An 18,567-nucleotide genomic window follows, 5' to 3' on the forward strand; every position below is an offset into this window, starting at 1 on the left:
TACATAGAACCATTTCCGGGCTAATCATCGATTCCAGCCCGACTCAGGGCCACTGGCTCATTGAAAGGGCAGTACAAGGGCTTCTACGGCCTGTCACTTAGCATGTCACTGGTGACAAGGGAGGGCAGAGGTGCCAGCTCTGTGGTCTCTAACACTGTGGGGTGTCTGAGCCGCTTATGTTCTCACCTGCAAACCTGTTGCTCCCATCCCTGCCGGAGCCAACAGAAGTCCAAATCCTCCGCCCCTCTGCAGGGTGTAGGAGGTCATTTCAGCAGCTTCACACAGGTGGGACTCATCCTCCCCCTCTGTCCCTCTCCACCCCCACAGCGCCTCCCCACTGAGTCCCCACAACAGACTCATTAACTTGACTTTGCATGTCAAATATCTTTTCTGTTTAATAATAATAAAAAAAAGTTAATATCACAAGGGGCTCCAGAAATACATGCTTTTGAATTCCAGCCACAGAGAGGACAAAAGGAGACCCAGTATCTGAAGATATGGCTACTTTCCATAGAAAGGGTCATGCTGCGGAGACCAGCCCAGCTCCTCTGGCCATGAGGGAACACGCGGCCATTGGGCAAGGCCTGGGGGATGGTGTCTCCGGCTGGTCAGCGCTTTGTCCAGAGCCCACTGGAAGGTGGCTCGGCCAGAAGAAGGAGTCACCCTGCAGCCCCCTCTAAGGGAAGAGGCTGGGGGTACCAGAGGAGGCATTTCAGCTTTGCCAGCCTCCCACTGCCTCTGAGGTTGTAGGACATGTTCCTGAAACCTAACACATGGTAGGCTTATCATGTGAACTTGGATCTCACAGCAGCCATGATGCGGATATTGGCAGGAGAGTGGCCAGCCTGGACACTGCTGTTAGACAATCCTTTATTGTCAGGTTCACATAGAGAATACAATAAAACCCTTTATACCAAATAAGAGTAAATAATTATACCAATATAAACAGGGCCTCTGACCCTTTTGTTTTATTAAAATGGCACATAGATATTAAAACAGCATACCGATCACGTCATACATCTGCCAGCCCCCAGGTGTGTTGCTGAGGGTGGCAGGTGGGCCTCCCAAGGCTGCGGACTCATGCATTGAGCAATTCATGTTCTTTATCGGTTTTCCCAACAGCATCAGGATTTGATAATGGGTCGAGGTCAGCGAAGAGGCTGAACCAGGCAGTCAGGTCCGAGGTGGCCTTAGTAGGCTCTACGGAGAGAAGAGGACACATCAGCACACACACCTTCCAACGCCCACCTCCGCCATGCTGCCTGCAAGGCGGTCCAGGCTTGTCTTGAAAAGGGAGGATGCTCAGACAAATCCCATTACTCTATCTCCAAAACTAGTTAGGGAATTCCTTGTGCTCCTGTTGGGTGGCTGAGGAACATTTCTAAACCAAGGCCTACAGCTCAGGGGAGCTGTGCATTTGCCCCCACCTCAGCAGGAGGCCATAGTCTGCAGAGCTGCCTTTCACCTCAGCCCCTGATGCTTCACCACAAGCAGGAGAGACCATAGTTATTTCAGAAATCAGGCCGCATGGCTGAGGCAGCAAGGTGTCTTCCAGTGCCCACTGGAGTATTCTTTTCAAATCTGCTGGGTTAAGAGAAATACCGTGACCACTCTGTTTAGGCTTCAAAGCTACAGGCCCAGAAGGGGGTCGGTGCCTAGGCCCAGCTGCTCCTGTCCTCTCAGGGTCACTGCCTTCTCCAACCTTCTCCCATCAGGCAGGGGAAGGAGGCCTTGGACATACCTCCCCTTCTCCCACTGGGCTCTACCCTGTCCCCACACCCCTTCAGCCTCCCTGGAGTACTGCCTTCAGCTGCTCTTTTATAGAACCACCTGCCCTAACTTCCTGAATATCACAATTATAGAGCCAAATTATTTTCCAGATGAGGAGAACATTTTCAAAAGAGTGCCTGATGCAAGTGATTGCTAAATAAGTTGGGGGCTCTTCTTTATATAAATCATTCCACATGAAAATCTGAAGTTCATTGGCTTGGATGACCCACGCTTTTTTTTTTCCTTCTCCAACAGGTGGGAATATCAAGAGCATGAAGAAAATGTCTCTTTGACAGGTTATCCTTCTAGCTAAGAGCAGCGAGGAATGTGCTTGCCATCTGGCTAAAACGAGTCTCCAAAACCATTGGTAGGACAAGTTGCTAAAAGTGGTTACATTAGAGTGATGGGAAAGTATTGATGGGATTCTACCAACATAAGCAGGGCCTTTGATTGTTTCATTAAAATGGCACCTAAACGTTAAGACAGATACTGGTCATGTTATACTTCTGATTCCCGTCTTTTTTTTTAAAAAAATCTGTCGTAAATATATTACTTTATAATGAGATAATCAGTGCATCTATTATAGAGATAATATGACTGTAAGCAAGCCTAATTGATAATACACAAGTTATACTTGGGCAACATTAATTGAATTCCATGTGCAGTTAGCCCTCAACACACTTGGTTCGTTTTGATATAATAAACCGAGACTTGTGAGATCTCAAAGCAGTTTGGTTGGGGGTGGAGGTGGGGCAACTAAAAAAAAAGGGAGTGGCTTTCTTTAGTCATGTAGGAGGTCACACAAGGAAACTGTACTGGGCAAGGCTGATTTAGGAGGAGTAGTCTGTTCTTGACAGAGTATCAAGATCTGTCCAGGGAAAACAGACTACACACGCACTTCCTCCTAACCTCTGCAAAGGTCTTAGAAGGCCCTCTGAGTGGGGGAGGCCCTGCCAGGAGGAGCCAGGTGCCTGTACTCTGCGGTAATCCTCACATTCCCCAGGCCTCCACAGTTGGAGGGAAGGCCAGGTGTAACCATTTGCAGAACAGCAAAAGAACAAAATGGGGATACTTTTTGCTGATAATAGGATAGACGTTTCCTTTCATTTCCTGTGGTCAACCCAGGGAAAGTGGGTGATGACCAAAGGAAGAGCAAGAGAGCTGCAAATACAGACAAGACTTTCAGCTGAGCAGATGTTCTCCTCATGGGCTTGTCTCAGAACAGATCTCAGGCGCTTGAAAGGCCCTTTTTTGACAACTAAGGAATCTGGCTCTTCCTGAGGAGCACTAATTAACTATCTCAGTTGGTGGGGGCAGTGGTATTTTCAGCTGAAGATAGCAAACCTCAATGGCCTTTCCTACCTGGCTGTTCCCACAGAGTCTTAGGGAGCACCCAGTCACATGGAGACAGATATTTGAACCCTCCTCATTAGATTGGATAAAGGGAATTATGAATTAGGACATGAAGCCAGAAAAAAAAACCTCAGAATGTAGTTCCAAGGATCATGTAAAACTCTGCACCCTGGTATCAGGTACTCAAATGGAAATTAGTAAAGAAAGGCAGAAAATTGTATTAGGTTAGAAGAAAGGAAGGTGACTGTCATTTCAGGGAGATGAGACACTGTATTACCTTTTGCTGTAGGGCTGCTGTCATTTGGACTGCTCGTCTTTGGTGCTGGCCATGGAGTAGAAGGCCTGACATTGCTCTTAGACCAGCCTAATGTTCAAAACCAGAGGTTGTTAGATCTAAGGAAAAGCAGTCCCACTGCCCCACCGGTTGCTGGGAACAGACTGGTTCTTCACCACGGTGGCCACCCAAGAAAGGGGAGAGGCTGGTGTGACAAGACCTTTCTTCTCTAGGTTCCTCCTAGCAAGACGATGCTTTAGAGGAGAGTCGATAATGTATAATCACGCCCAACTCAAAAGTATGGAAAACTAGGGGAAAGACTGGCTTTTGAACAGTGAATGAGAAACTGCTGAGGTGAAAGCAGTTTTGCTTTTAGCTTTATGCCCATTTCTCTTCTCAAGTAACATCATGTTATGGTCACGCCAAAGATGATCAATAACGTTCCGAGGACATCAAGTGCCTTGTTTTTCTGTCACAAATGGGAAAAGCTGAAAAAAGTGAACCCTATTAACTGTAGCAGTAAAACCAGCAAACGGCAGGTCTTCTCTACTTGCAATGCAAACTAATTCATTTATTTTCTATATGGCTAATTTAGATCGGGAAGCTTAGTTAACACAGACAAATAAATGGCAGTCCAAATATATGAGGAGAAAGCAAGCCCCTCACACCTTGATGCCATACCCTCCCAATGGCATTTAGCTTGTATATCCCAACACTCTGTAATGCCCCCTATGCTCTGCCTGCCTGCAATGATTAAGAGGCATTCAGCATCCTGGAATGTTACCATGTGCTTCTTTGCACGTCTGCTTTAATTCTTTGTGCTTAAGTCCTGACTTCTCAGTAAGACAAGATATCATTTCTTCAATGTGCTCCAAAATTCCTCAGGTAGTGCAGGTATGTTTTTGTGGGTTAAGTCCATTGTTGATGCTCACTATGAAGTGTAGGCCATCAGACGATGCATCACGGTTGGATCCATCATGGTTCAAACTGTATCCTTTTACTGGGATGCTCTGGTCACAGTGCTTTCTACAGAACAGGTTTTGTTTCTGGTAAGGCCCTCAGGAGACATCATGTTTGCACGGCTGAGTTCAGCTGGGGCAGTGAAACAAATTTCTGGGGCAAGAAAGCCACTCAGTATAGGTCACAAAACTGATAGGATTTAATGCTGGTCGCTTATGCTGCCATTATAAGATTCATAACAAGGGACTTAATTACAGAATCATATTGTATTGATTAGTTTGCATTTTGGTCTCATCTCCTAGAGTGGTGAGTCCCTTGAAGGCAGGGCTCATTCATGTTTACGTCCTTTACTGCACTGCCTGGGGCACAAGGGATGTTTGAATTTAGATAAACGATGGAAGAATTCTTTTCAACCATGAGAAGTACATTTATGAAGCATTATTTTGAGAGACGACAAGGCAATGTGTAGCACAGTAGATGCTATAATACTCACTAGCTGAGTGATTTCATTTTAGGAAGCGGCATACAAACTACTCTATGAAGACTAGCGAATGACAAATGGAACAGGTGGCCTGTGACCTACTTATTGGCTCTAACACATGGGACCATAGAGCGGGTTTAAAAAAGTATTATTATTCATTGGAAAGGTACTCGAATATGTAGTTTAACATACCTCATAAACAATCAAAATCACCAGATGTTGAGGGAACTTTCTGGGATGATGGAAGTGTTTTAACACTGGACTGTGGTGATGGTTGCACAATATAAATTTACCAGAAATCCTTGTTCTGTTCTCTGACAATGGGTGAATTTTACAGTATGTAAATTATAGTTCAATAAAGCAGTGAACGCTATTTGGTGTAATCCAGGAGTAACATAACCTCCCTGGTTCCTAGAAAATTGGCCCAAGAGCGTTTTCCTTCTAAACCCAAATCATATAAAACAGTGGTAAATGTGGAAAGTTAAAACTGCAGTTCCACTGTGTGCCAAATAAAGCTGAATGGGGTAGAATCTAACTGGGTAAATGTACCCCTTTCTCTGTAATCTTCCCCCCGACACCAAGTGTAGTCAAGACCCACCTGTGCTCGGCAGAGCCCAGGCAACCTTTGCACCACCCCCTGCAGCCTGGCCTCCATCTCTTAGAGCCGTGGTTCTCAAAGTGTGGTGCCCACACCAACAGCATGGGCATCACCTGTGAGCTGGTTAGAAATGCAAGTCCACGGGGCCCACCCTGACCTACTGAATTAGAATCCCTGGGGATGGAGTCCGGGAAACTGTTTTAACAAACCCTCAGTTAAACAAGCGTAAATTTGGGAAGCCCTGCCATTGATAATCTCCGAGGAGGTTGCCAGGGTCACCATCTCCGTCAGAGTCAGGGTGATCTTGGTTGAGGTCAGAGCTGGGACGAGAGAGGCTCTCCTAGGAAACAGAGGGGTCGGCTTCAGGACCTCACCTCCCCAGGTCCTGCAGCTGTAAGCCCTTTGATCCTGTCAAGCTCTCTAAGTTCAGGAGGGCCCACATTTCCAGAGAAAACCCCAGCCGGCTTCGAGAAAAGCCAGGTGAGAGGCATTGAAGTCAGCCTCTCCCTGATTTCTGCATGCTATTTAATACAGTGGGAACTCAACAAGATAATTCTTCCCATTTCAAAAATATGCACAACATTCACTTTTTTAAATGGCTACAGAGAACACGGAAAGAGGTAGGTTCAAAGCACTATAGTTTTTCAGAATATAAAATGGAACACATTCCATAAGGAGGCAGAAATAAATCTACATGTCAAAACGGAGCTCCCCTCGCTTTACGTAATGGGCATGTTCCTGAAAAGTTATACATAAATAAAACGTCTGCATATCAAGCCATATTTTAGGAGTACCAGAAATACAAATCATAGTTTCAAGCCTATCATTTAAAGGATTATAATAGCAGATTCTTTCATAAAGACAATAAATGTCTTCTAATTGGATTCCTTTGTAACTATGGATTTTTAAATACAGTAAAACCTTGGATTGAGAGTAACGTGGTTTGTGAGTGTTTCGCAAGACGAGCAAACATTTCTAATACATTTTAACGTGGTAAATGAGCGATGTCTTGCAATACGAGTAGTTTATTTCTGGAACGAATTATGCTCGCAACCAAGGCATTACTGTATTATTCACCTAAACACTCATGGACCATACAAGCAACATCTAGGAACAATGAATTTAGGGGCTTCTCTGCAGCAGAGGACACGAAAGAGGGCGAGCTTAAAGACATCCCCTCTTTGGGGACCAAGGTGATGAGACGACAGTATACCTCAGAATTTTCACAAAGACAGGGTGTCACTAGTCCCTTGTCCTATGGTATGAAGCAGAAACCACGGATGGTTTGCCGAGTCCCATTTTCTCCTCAGAACAGCTATTAAGCATGAGTCTAACAATCCGACTACATGTGCATGAAGGGAGAAAATGGTGTGGCTATGACACCAGTTATATATTTAAATTTTTTTTTTACAAAAGCAAATCCTAAGCTCAGCTGCAATTTCACCCTCGCTCATATCACTCTGGGAATTATTTAGGGGAAGGGTGCAGTGAGGGTAATTATGGATAGAATGCCAAGCCAGATTTCAAATGTCTCAGCTTCTGTCAGGAAAATATTCTATTTAGAGAGAACTTAGTGTTGCTAATATTCCTGTAATTGCCATCAACTGTTCGCTACTTGGTGTTAGATGGGCTGAGGCATTTTTAACACGAAGGTGGCTAGAAAGAGTTCTCCCCATGTCAGAGTATTTGTGTCAGGAGAGGGGTGGTGAAGGGTGGGGGCAGGAGGGTGCTGAGAGCTCTGTGAACAAAATGACTATCTTAGTTCTCAAGTCCTTTGATATGTCAACTGTGCTACCCATTTGCAGGAAACACACATAAAATTTTATTGGAGCGATCCTGCCCCCTTTACTTACATAAGGGAAAATATAAATCAGCCAGAAATAACACTGGCCAGCAAGAGCAGCAAGTGAAGCCAAATGACACTGTGTAGGGTAGCACTTCACCATAAATGTAATTTCACCAGTGAGGAGAGCAAGCCCAGGCTGGGCTGATGACCGCAGCCTGGGGAGCTCTGGGGTACAGTTGGCAGTGAAGCCGAAAGTGGCAACTCCACAGTCATGATGGACAAGCCCCAGGCTGCTGTCCACACTTTCCTGCTCTGGGCACTGGCTTCCATACCTGCAGAGGGTGGATAAAAATTCCTGCCTCGTTAGGTTGTATGGATAAGATGGGATCTTGTAGTAGGCGAAACCAGGGAGTACAGAGGATAGAGAACAGGTCCTTAAGTAATCTAAGCTGAATCTGGAGTTTTGTACAGTTCAGCAGTCATCAGCACCAGCCCCTGGGAGTATCATCCTCAGGTTCACATTTTAGGATAGTTATCTTTTAATCTAGTGATTCAATGTCTGTCCATCCATCCATCCATCCATCTATCCATCCATCCATCCATCCAGTCTTTTTTAAACATCTATTGTATTCTAGGCCCTCAGCTATGTTCTGAAAAGACGATGGAAGCAACACAAACATGGGCCCTTCCCATGACAGCCTAAAGCAAGAGACAGACAATTAAATAAATTTGGAATGAGGTGAGATAAGAGGAATGATTAAGGACAGGGTGTGAAGGGAATAGAGGGCAGAAACACCTAACACTGACTGCTGGGACAAAGAGATGGGAGACAAAGGAGGCTCCCTGGATGAAATGACACTGAAGCCGAGAATCTGAAGGATGAGCAGTTAAGCATCTTCCGAGCAAGCATCATGGGTGTGTAGGCGGGTGGCATAATAAGTGGTTCTCCGGCAGAACAATGTCTTGACATCACATAAAGGTTTGAGAAATTTGGGCAGTGATGAAACAGGGGCCAGGTCTTAAATGACCTTGTGAGCCAAGCTGAGGGGTTCAGACCTTATGCAAAGAGTGGATAAGCTGCAACGCCTTGGGATTCCTGCATTTTCTCATCTATAAAATGAAGGTTGGGTGGATGGCCATCGCGGCTGCTTCCATGGACTGATAGAGTCACTTATGTCCTGCAGAGAGCCAAGACCTGCAGCTGCTCTTCAGCAGGCCTAGATAGTGCGGCTCTTTGATGGAACAAACGATCCCATTGACTTATGCCCGAGTGCTTACTCGATCTTCAGACTACGTTTCAATACACCCCACAGTCTTTTTTTTCTTCACATTATTCCATTGGATTCCCAGAATTATAAGTTCCCTGCAGCCAGGCTAAGTCAAGAACAACAAGAGGTGAGCTCTGTTAGAGGGAATGGGAGATAAACCAAAGCTTGACATTTCATTCGTCTTAAACGGAAACCCACCCAGATGGCAACAGCATCTCAGAAGTGGGTAAAATAAAGGAATACCTGGAAGGAACACAGGGCTGTATATTTGTGAGAGTCTGGAAGAAGACGCCTAGCTTCAGTCTGCAGAATTCTAAGGGCTCTTAATCAAAATCTGGCCTGCCTCCTACCACGATGCACTTATGGTGGGCAGATGGCAATCTTTACAGTATCAGTGTCTATTTCTAAATTACATTTTGGATGTTGGTGGAGAATAGAGAGGAATGTCGAATGAGGCCTATCAGCCGGGCCTCATCTCAGCCTCAGGCAGCCTCTCCGGCTGACTCTCTTCCTACTCACTTTCAGAGGCCTCAGGATGGTACAATTCTCTCATCACTGTGTGACACAGGAAACCCCAGCCCCTATCATGCTCGTACCTTCCGAAACTTAGAAATCTCAGCTCAAATGAACTCCTCCAAATTTTCAGCACAACTTGATCCTGAATATAAGTTGCTTAGTTTTGTGCTCCTAGAGCTTGAAGTGGGAGGTAGGGGGGGGGGGAGGAGGGGGGAAAGATATAGAGCCTCTGTTACTAAATTCTCTTTCCTTTCTATCCCACCAGAGCACTGGGGAGCAGACCGAGGAGAGAGGCCAAAGACAGGGAGGGAGGCAGAGGAGAATGGGGAGGCGAGGAGGGGGAATACTGACGAGGTGGAGGGGGCAGGAGGAGGGACAGAGGGGAAAGCGTGTGGGAGGGTGGTGAGGTTGCTATGGTGGCCGCCTGGAGCACTCTATCTCAGTCTTCTTGACACTGACCTTGAGGACACCGCACCACCTGGACCTCACGGCCACTGGCTAGACCGAGCGTGGGTGCATAGGAGCGAACGTGTGGGCAGCTGCTAGCACAAGCGAAGGTTTTGTAGACAATCTCAACCTCAAGTAGTCTACGCTGGGACATCCCCTAACTCTTGGGGTTGCCAGGGATCCTGTCTCCCCATACCCACACTCTTCCTCCATAATAACCTGGTTAATCCTTACCAGTCCTGCTCCCTTGGGAGCATCCAGGGAGAAGCCTGAAGGAGCACAGGGGAATCACATTTGCCACCAGAGACACGAACTGAGGGGCAACGGGATACAACGGCTGAAAGCACAGATTGCTGTGTCACAGGCTCTGGTTCAAAACCTGGCCAGCCTCCTACCCAATCACCTATGATCTCGGGTGGATTACTCAGCCATGCTGTAACTCGGTTTCCTGGGCTCTAAAATGGAGATGATGATAGTACCTGCCTGGGGAGGGTGTTGTGAGGATGAGGCGAACACACACGAAGAGCACACGGGTCACTGCCTGGCTCATAACGTGTACCATGCAGAGTGCCGGTAATTATTGGTTTACCAGCGACTCATGGCGGATTCACGGAATCACACAATTTTAGATCTCAGCATCTCTGAAGTCGGGGTTGACCCACGGATGAAAGATAAAACCTGCTGTTTTTATCTTTTATTAAAGGTGGAGCGCACACTTTTGGGTGACGTGGGTCTCTCCTCACACATCAATGAGTTGTAGGAATACCTCATTTTACAGATGAGAAGGCAAAAGCCCCGAGAATTTGGGGGACCTGACCAATAGTTAGTTGCACAATGAGTGAGGGGGTGGGGTACGCAGAGTAAAACCCAGTTCTTTGCTCTCTCCGGTTTCCTCGTTTCACTGAGTCAACATGCCAGTAAGCCTTTCTGCTCCATGTTTAGTTTGACTACTTAGGTATTTCAGTGGTTTCCTTAATTTGGTTTTTGAGATGATTGGGATAATCAGGGGAAGCAGTTTCAATCTGAGGCATCAGAAGTTTAACAGTTATTTAGATACTTTAGCAATTCATGTATATAGATTTTTTTTTAGACCATCGATTCAGTGAAAAAGAATCTAGAGCCACTATTCATTTTTTTCTCCCTTTGGGGAGGGGGTGAGGGGAGTCCTGACAAAAGCATAAAGTGTGGATATCAGTGCATTACAGGATCAATCATCGAAGCAGGGAGACTGTTCTTTATTTGTACCACATGTTCTGAAGGTTCCCGAATCAGACGGCAGCATGGAGGGGGGGGGGGGACTGCGGAAGCCTCTGCGGGGAGCTCCAAGGTGTGGTGGGAGCTGAATGGGCTTCCTCTTTCAAACACTTAGGCTCCACCTTTTTTCTGTCATTTTGAGTTTTATAGACATTCAATTTCTGGCTGTTGGCATGCAAAGGAAACAGGATCACTCAGAGGTTACAAAATAACTCCTTTAACATTGATCTTGATAGAACCCTAGCAGAGGAAAGGAAGCTTTAAGCAGCCAGGTGATCCTTTTAAATGGTAAATCAGATCATGTCCATCCTTGGCCCAAGACTCTGTGATGGTTCCCAAGTTATGAGGCCCTGTGGGGTCCAGCTTCTGTGTCCTCAATGAGTGCCTCTCCCATTGCTCTGTCAGCTCCAACCACAGTGCTCTTTCTTCAGACCCTCGGCCATGTCAGGCATGTCCTTCCCTTTGGCGTTGGCACACGGGTTCCCTCTGCCCAGATCTCCGCATGGCTAATTCTCTCACCTCCTGCAAGTCTTGGCTCAGAGCTCATCCTTTCAATAAGAATCCTATTGAGTTTTGCAGCCTGTCTTGCAGCCCCCCAACACTCCCTGTCTCCGGGCTCTGCTTTTTCTTTTCTCTATAACATTGATCAGTTTCTCACCTACTCTGCGACTTGCTTCTTTTATTATGTCCATTGTCTTCTCTCCATTAGAATGTGAGTTCCAGGAAGGCAGAAGCCTTGTCTGTTTGGCTCTCAGATGAATCACCAGTGCGTGGCACTCAGAAGGATCCAACAAATATTTGTTGAATGAATGAGAAACTTGCCAAAGTGCTAGAAGGGCAGCAACCTCAAGGGAGTGTTCGTTTGCCTGAGACACAAATGGCCTCTCTTTGGAAGACCTCTTTCTCTTTCCATAGTAGTGCTTGCATTTCTCTCATTATCAGAACACCTCCCTCCTTAAACCAAGTGAGTGTGGTTTTGTGCTCTCCCTTTGGACTTGGGGCAAGGCCAAAGTGCAAAGCCCTGGTCCACTATCATAGCTCTCGGGCATAGTTCTGAGGACCCCACCAAGGGCCCCGCCATGGGCCCTAAGCTGAGATCTTCTCACTCTGCCCGCTCAGGAAGAGGGCCTGGGGCTCTGACTTGTCTGCTGTCAGCGTGGGACACTCACAAGTGAGTGACATTCAGCCACCCGGGCTAAGTGGGAGCACTGCTGCCACCGTTTCCTGTTGGCAGCAGAGGCCCTGGTGTCTCCAAAACTGGGGGCCTAGTGGGATTCATTCTCCAGCACAGCTGGAGAGTTTCCAGCAACCAGCAATCTGAGCTGTGGATGTGGCCATAGCTTGTTAGCACCTCCACCGCAGGTGAGCGGGGCTGAGGTTTAAGTCATTGCTAGCACTGCTTACCTGGGCTCTGGTGAAAGAGATGTTGAAACTCAGAGCAGAAAAAGTATTTTGGGGTTATTTTTTTGGCCCTCCTATCTCTAACTCCGTGTCTGAAGTAAATAGGACTCACAAAGGCAGATAAAAGGAATCATGTGTTTTGTAAAAAAGAGGGAAGACTTTTTTTTTGTCTTGCCCACCAACTCCTGCTGGATCCATGATCTCATCACCTAAGGTTTTCGGGGTTTTTAAAAAGATTTTTATTGGGGAATTGGGGGAAGGGGAACAGAGAAGTTGCTGTCCTTTTGTTCTTCAGTCTAGTTGTGGAGGACGTTGCTTCACTGGCCCAAGTTGGCACCATCATTGCGCTCTTCCCGGGCGAGGCACATCAGTCACCGGCTTCTGGACGGCCGCTCACTGCGGCTGCTGGCCGCTCACGCAGGCTGCTGGCTACACACGGTAGCCCATGGCAACCCACTGCCACAGGGGCTGCAGCCTACGCCGTGGCTGGCGACTCATGGCAGCCCAGCTCCAGGTTGAGCTGTTGTTCAGCATCTTAGCTGTAGAGGGCAGTGTCACTGGCCCTCATATGTGGGATCCGAACCGGGGCCCTCTGGCGTCCCAAGCCAGCTCTTAACCAACGCGCCACTCGGCTGGCCCCTAAGGTTTTCTTAATAACCCATAATTACTTAATCATTCCAGCTAGTTATTTACTATGTACATAGCCTAAATTCATGGAAAAAAATGAAACCATCTGAGAATTTCATAATATTGTCTTACAATTCAAGCAATGTGAAAGGAGGAAAAAGAAAAGTGTTGAAATACTAGAAAATAGTTTCCTTCCCAAAGTCTGTTTGTTTAGAAACTCAAACTCACAAATTTAAATTTCCACCTGAGTCTTAGTTTTTAAATTCTAAATCAATGTGTTCCCCATGCCAGCAATTCTCATCCAGCATGTGGGCTGCGGGCGAGCCTTGAACCCTTACTAATGTTGCTGACCCCTTGTGATCAATGTGGAAACTATTTCTGCTGTGGTGAGGGGTGCATGGGACTGTTAGGCTGCATGTTTCAGGCAGCAGAGGAGCAGCTGAGCTGAGGGCACACTCAAGGGAAGGGTGGGCCAGGATGGAGTGAGAGCAAGAATAAGATAAAATTTCGTTTGAAAAGAGTTGAGAACCCAGTGTAATGTCAGTGGACACTCGGAAAGAGGGCGTGTCTACGGGGATGTGGAGAACTTTGCCTTGTGAGAGTGTACAGGAGAACTCAGCTAAGATGATGGCCAACCCAACAGGGCTATGACTGAAGAATGCCATGAAAAAGTCTAAAATCCAAGTATGATGAAAATATCAAGAACCACTCCTCTCACCTTTTACTAATAGAACATGTTAGCACAGGAAGAAAAATAACAGAAGGAATCGATTTTAACCCAGCACCACATCTTAAAGCTAGAATGTGATTCTAAGATTTCAGCTAAAAAGTCACCAGATAGAAAAGAAAAATCACAAAATGAAAAAACAACCAAAAGAAGACACTAGATAGAAAATGAAAATCAGAAAAAAATTTTTAAAAAAAGACAAAGAAGGAAGAAATAGGCTTTTTGATTAAAAAAACAAACAAACCTGCAAGGAATGAACAAACAAACAAACAAAACCCCATTTCAATCCCTGTAGCACATACCGTATAACGAGGCCTGTAAGTCTTTCATATTTTGGTCTAAAAGCTGAGAAGGAAGGAATCCTGAGCCTGTCTGGGGCTTGGCGTCTGGCTCTCCTGGGACCATAGTAGGAGCTGGTTCCTTCTGTCGACCATCTCCAAACACAGCAGCCCACTCTTTGCTGAACTCGCACTCTTCCAGGGAGGAAGCGTTGAAGATCTCATTCAACAACAGCAGGTCATCTTTATCAGCACCTTCGGGTTCCAGGGTCCCTGCCATTGGACCCAGGCAAGCTGATCAAAGTAACAGAGCACAAAACATATTACCACCAAGGGCTCGGGCCCTCGGGAATAAATGCAATGGAGGCTGAGATAGGACAGACTGGGCAATGGCTAGATTTAAGAAAAACTTAATCAAAATCTAAATTAATCCCATGATAGTTTCTTTTAAGAAATTTCAGGATTAAATTTCCAGTCCCATTCTACTTTATCCCCCTAATTTCCAAGCAAGTCCAGTTTCTGAACATCATTAGAAGTGCACTGAAATAGTTTTCACAAACATTCTAGGGTTTTGGTTTTTCCTTAATATAAGAGCAAATTTATCACCAAAACGTTTCTCAGACATGTAACAAAGCTAGGATTCAAAGCATGTTGGAGATCTTAGTTCCTTGTTGGTATAGCTTCCTGACTCTTCCCCCACAAAAGCCCTAAATCCACAGCCAACATGCCATGTGGCAACCTGCCCTGCCATGGAGGATGGGAGAGGACCCTCACCACGCCCTGACTGGCCCAGGGAAAAAGAGGGGAACGGAGGATGTCAGGATGTCCGACGATGACCAAGAAAGGCAACCTTGCTTCCTTTCCTTTCTCCTTTGCAGCAACCCAGCTGCATAAAGCAACGAAAAGGTGGGTCTGGTTTCCCAGGGGGGCAGCCATGACAGGAAGATGGGTAAATCATGGAGCCACCTAGAAGATGAGCTGCGTAGGCCAAAGGCACAGCTCTAGGGTTGGAGTGAGCACCGAACCAGAGGGGCAGCCCCTGGACTATGCTTGTCTTGCTATGTGGCTTCTGCAAGACTCTTACCCTCTCTGGACCTCTGTATTTTTAATCTATAAAATTATAATATTAATAATGCCTGCCTCGGAGTATTGTCAGTAAGACCAACAAGCAAACAAAAGACAAACAAACAAAAAACCCAAAACCTTAAACCTCACTGCCGCCACAGAAGGAAGACTTTAAGGAAGAGATCCCCTCTTACAATATGAACACAGACAACATACTGAACAGGGAATACAAGTAGAATTGGGGTATCACTGTCAGAAATCCTGGAACAAGGCCTTTCATTGAGTTTTCTATGTATTTTGAAAACCAAGGGCTGATGGTCTGGGATTGTTGCGGTATCTAATCACCACTTGGAAACTGCCACTTAACAAACATTTTTGTTGTAAATCATTAAGAGAAGGCACAATCATGATTTATATTTTCTCGGAGCTACACTGCAATTCTGATCCTGTCATATTAAGTGAGATTAACAGGATTTCCTCAAATATATGAGATAATTAGTAAGTGAAGGCTCTTTTCTTTTTAAATAAAGCTATCTCGGTTAGCTTTACTGGATCTATTTTCAACCAGAGTTTTTATAAAGATCTACAGAGTGAGGGGATTTTTGATGTGCTGAGTGGAGTGGCTATAAATCAAGGAGGGGAGGAGTCCAGTCACTCTCATATCACTGTGGTTTAAAAATAGGGGCAAAATACCACTTTACCAAGACAACCGTCTAATTTAAGCATTCTTATTGTTTGTGTTATCACAGAAATTTGCACTGAGATGTAGCTTGGAGGTGTGGTGGTGAGAAGAGGGGGGAAATGGCGTTTTATTAAACAGGCTTCCGAGGCAGGTCTGTAGTAGAAGGGTAGTGCAGAGCCACCTCGGCCTGGGCATGGTGGGCAGGGCAGGGCAGGGCAGGTGAGAGAGGCCCTCTCTGCAAAGAAAGGAAGGAACCTGGCTGTGACCGGGTGTGTCCATCAACCTGCATCTGTGCATCTGCCCTCCCCCTCTCAGTCTCTCTCGGCATCATCTTTTTTACATATATGAACTTCACAAATATCTGTACTTCCTACTTTCAGTTGGGACTGAAGAGCCCAAACCTTTTCTCATGGTTTACTTCCTGGCCTGACTGAAACCAGATGGCTGCTGAACCAAACCTGTGTTACTGGAGCCCATTCAAATCAATATGTAGACCCTATGGGAATGGGTGATTTTAAATAAACCTCCTGAAGTCACTTTACAGCCCTCTGCTCAGTCCAACCCTGGGGGAGGTGTCGCTGCTTTCATTTCGATGTCAATCTGGGGAAGACCATGACTAACGTTAGCAACAGCAAATAATAAACTTGGAGCCTTCCAAAAATAATCATAGACTGGAAAAGTTCTATGTTTTTACTGTTGAAGTTTTGTGTGGTGGATGATATTTAGAGGGGACTTTTGTGTGTTTTGGTATGTTAACGTCCCTTTCCTCCTCTTTTTCAGTTTTCCCTTTGGGGAAACACCTTCTCCACGTGATCCTAGTGAGACACCGCTTAAGATGTCTCATCTCCCCTCATCCCAGGCAGACATGGTGACTTCAGCTGGCCAGAGTCCTTCATTTCTCAGGCCATGGTGACTGACTGGGGCGGGGGTGGAGGGGGGGGTCAACATGCCAGAGGGCTTCCCTGAGTTTGTTGTATAGAAGCTGGAGGGAAGATCTTCTCTCTTTCTTTGGGGCTCTAAAGATGCAGTTGTGAGGCCCCCAGTGATGATGGGGATAAATATAAAGAAAAACAGCATCAGGAGTTAGAGAGAGAATCCTGACTATCCAAGACCCTGGATCTAGCCTTGCTGGGAGCCGATACACCACTGTGTGTCCCCAGTTACATGGACTAATATCCAATACATTCTTTTCTTTTCTTTTTAATTTTAAAGCTAAGCTATTTAGAGAAGGGTTCCATTATTTCCAACCAAAAGAGTCCTGACTAATATTGTATCCTATCAAATTCACACTTAGTGATAGAAGTGAGAAAAGGAGCCCATAGTGATGATGATAATATTGTCTAGCACTAGTTCTGAAGAGAGTCTGAGGTTTACCGTTGAATTTGGCCGTTTAGTGTCCTGGTTATGGAACAGTGAAAGCAGGCTGCACAGTGGACATTTTCTCTTCTAAGAGAACTTATTACTTAGCTAAAGGAATGAAACTGGCACTGACTTGAACCAGAAAACAGGGGAACCTCCCAATTATTGCCCTGATAATTAAGATGCTTGAGATTACTATACATCACTTGTAAGAAAACTTAATTACAAGCAGAGAAGGACAGGTTTACGTCTGTAGCCAGACAAGTCGAGACTTGAAAAATAACACGAGTCAGTTGGCTCTGAAGAGCCACATTATCCTTTTCGTTGGAAATAATTCATCTCAACTGTGAGAAAATGAGGGCGCACACAGACGTAGGATAAGCTCTTTGAGAGAAGCCCTGGGAAGAGCCACAGAACTGGATCGAGCTTCTACCCATTGGACAGGCTAGCATTGCTTCTGAGTTATGGCATCCTATCGTGCATTAGTCTTAAAGGATGAACCAAGTTTGTGGCACGCTCAGGTGCCAAACCCACAGATACTACTAGAAGCCCCCTTCATGGTCTTGAACGCTCTTAGCTCTCCACATTTATTTTCACATCACATAACCCAACCACAGACATCACTATGAAAATAAAGACCAACAGCCATGACATACTCAAATTCTCACCTCTCAGCCTCCAACTCTATGGCCCTTCATGCATTCTCCCTTCCTTTCTAAGATTAGTCCTCTCTGCGCTCTCCCTCTCCTTCCTGCTCTGCTCCCACCACTATTCAGCTCCAGGGTCTGTAGTTTTTCATTCTCCAAGGCTTCTTCTCTGTGACCTCAGAAGAGGTGTGCGCATTCCAGCAACAGTCAGTCTTCACTGGATATGGCTGTCTCCCCCTGCACCTCCCTTCATGATACTGGCCTGGTTTCTTCTTCCTTCCACAGCCACCCTCTCTCCTTGGCCATCTCTCTCTTTTTGGCTGCCTGGAATCAAGTTCCTGCCCCCACCACACATTGAAGTGGCCTCTTGACGGTGACTGTCATGGCCAATTCCAGCCCCCTTTTCTCAGGCCTCCCCCTCTGTAGCTCTTTGAACTGTTGTCCACTCTGGAAATGCTGTCATCTCCTGGGAGTCCCCACAAAGCCACTCTCTTGGATGTCCTCCTAGCTTCTTGACAATATCTTCCTTGCTGCCCTTAAGGTTTCCTCCTAAGCTCTCATATCTCCCTTCCTTAGTTCTCTATAGATGATCTTATTTATTCTCATGGTTCTCATCCCACTTGAGAAGAGTCTCAAATTTCCATCTCCAACTCCAATTTTTTTAAAATTCTGATAACAAATTCCTTACCCAGGGCCCGTTCAGGGTTTGCCCACTGGCGAGCCATAAAAGGCACCTGCCCATTGCCTTGTGAGCTGTGAGATTATTACTCCCTTACTCAAAAACCTTCAATGGCTCCCTCTGACTACTGAGTAAAGTAACACCCTTTGCAGTGGTAATTAGGAGCTCTACAGTCAAGTTCTAGTGCAAACCTTTCACCAACACTGCTTACAATTTGGCAAAACTCCTCAGCTTGCCATTTCTCAAACAGGCTTTCCTGCCTTCCTGTCTGGTTTTCTCCCATTGTGATGCCCAAAGAAAAGGATTATACTCAACTGAAAGGGATCTTAGAGATCGCCTCCTCTCACTCATTTTACAGATTAAAAAAAAAAAAGAGACACTTGCCCAAGATCAGA

General features: G+C 45.9%; 1 protein-coding gene across 1 annotated transcript in view; it reads right to left on the reverse strand.

The window, feature by feature from the left end:
- Positions 1-377: 377 nt before the first annotated feature.
- Positions 378-18,567, reverse strand: part of ICA1 (islet cell autoantigen 1) — a 123,833-nt gene continuing 105,643 nt past the window's right edge. The window contains exons 10-12 of the mRNA XM_019665295.1: positions 13,765-14,034; positions 3,401-3,487; positions 378-1,200 (exon numbers count right to left, since the gene is read on the reverse strand). Coding sequence (XP_019520840.1) covers positions 1,079-1,200; positions 3,401-3,487; positions 13,765-14,034 — 479 coding nt within the window. The 3' untranslated portion in view covers positions 378-1,078. The remainder of the gene's footprint in view (positions 1,201-3,400; positions 3,488-13,764; positions 14,035-18,567) is intronic.

This window comes from Hipposideros armiger, unplaced genomic scaffold (genome assembly GCF_001890085.2).
Source record: "Hipposideros armiger isolate ML-2016 unplaced genomic scaffold, ASM189008v1 scaffold_438, whole genome shotgun sequence".
Taxonomy (NCBI): Eukaryota; Metazoa; Chordata; class Mammalia; order Chiroptera; family Hipposideridae; genus Hipposideros; species Hipposideros armiger.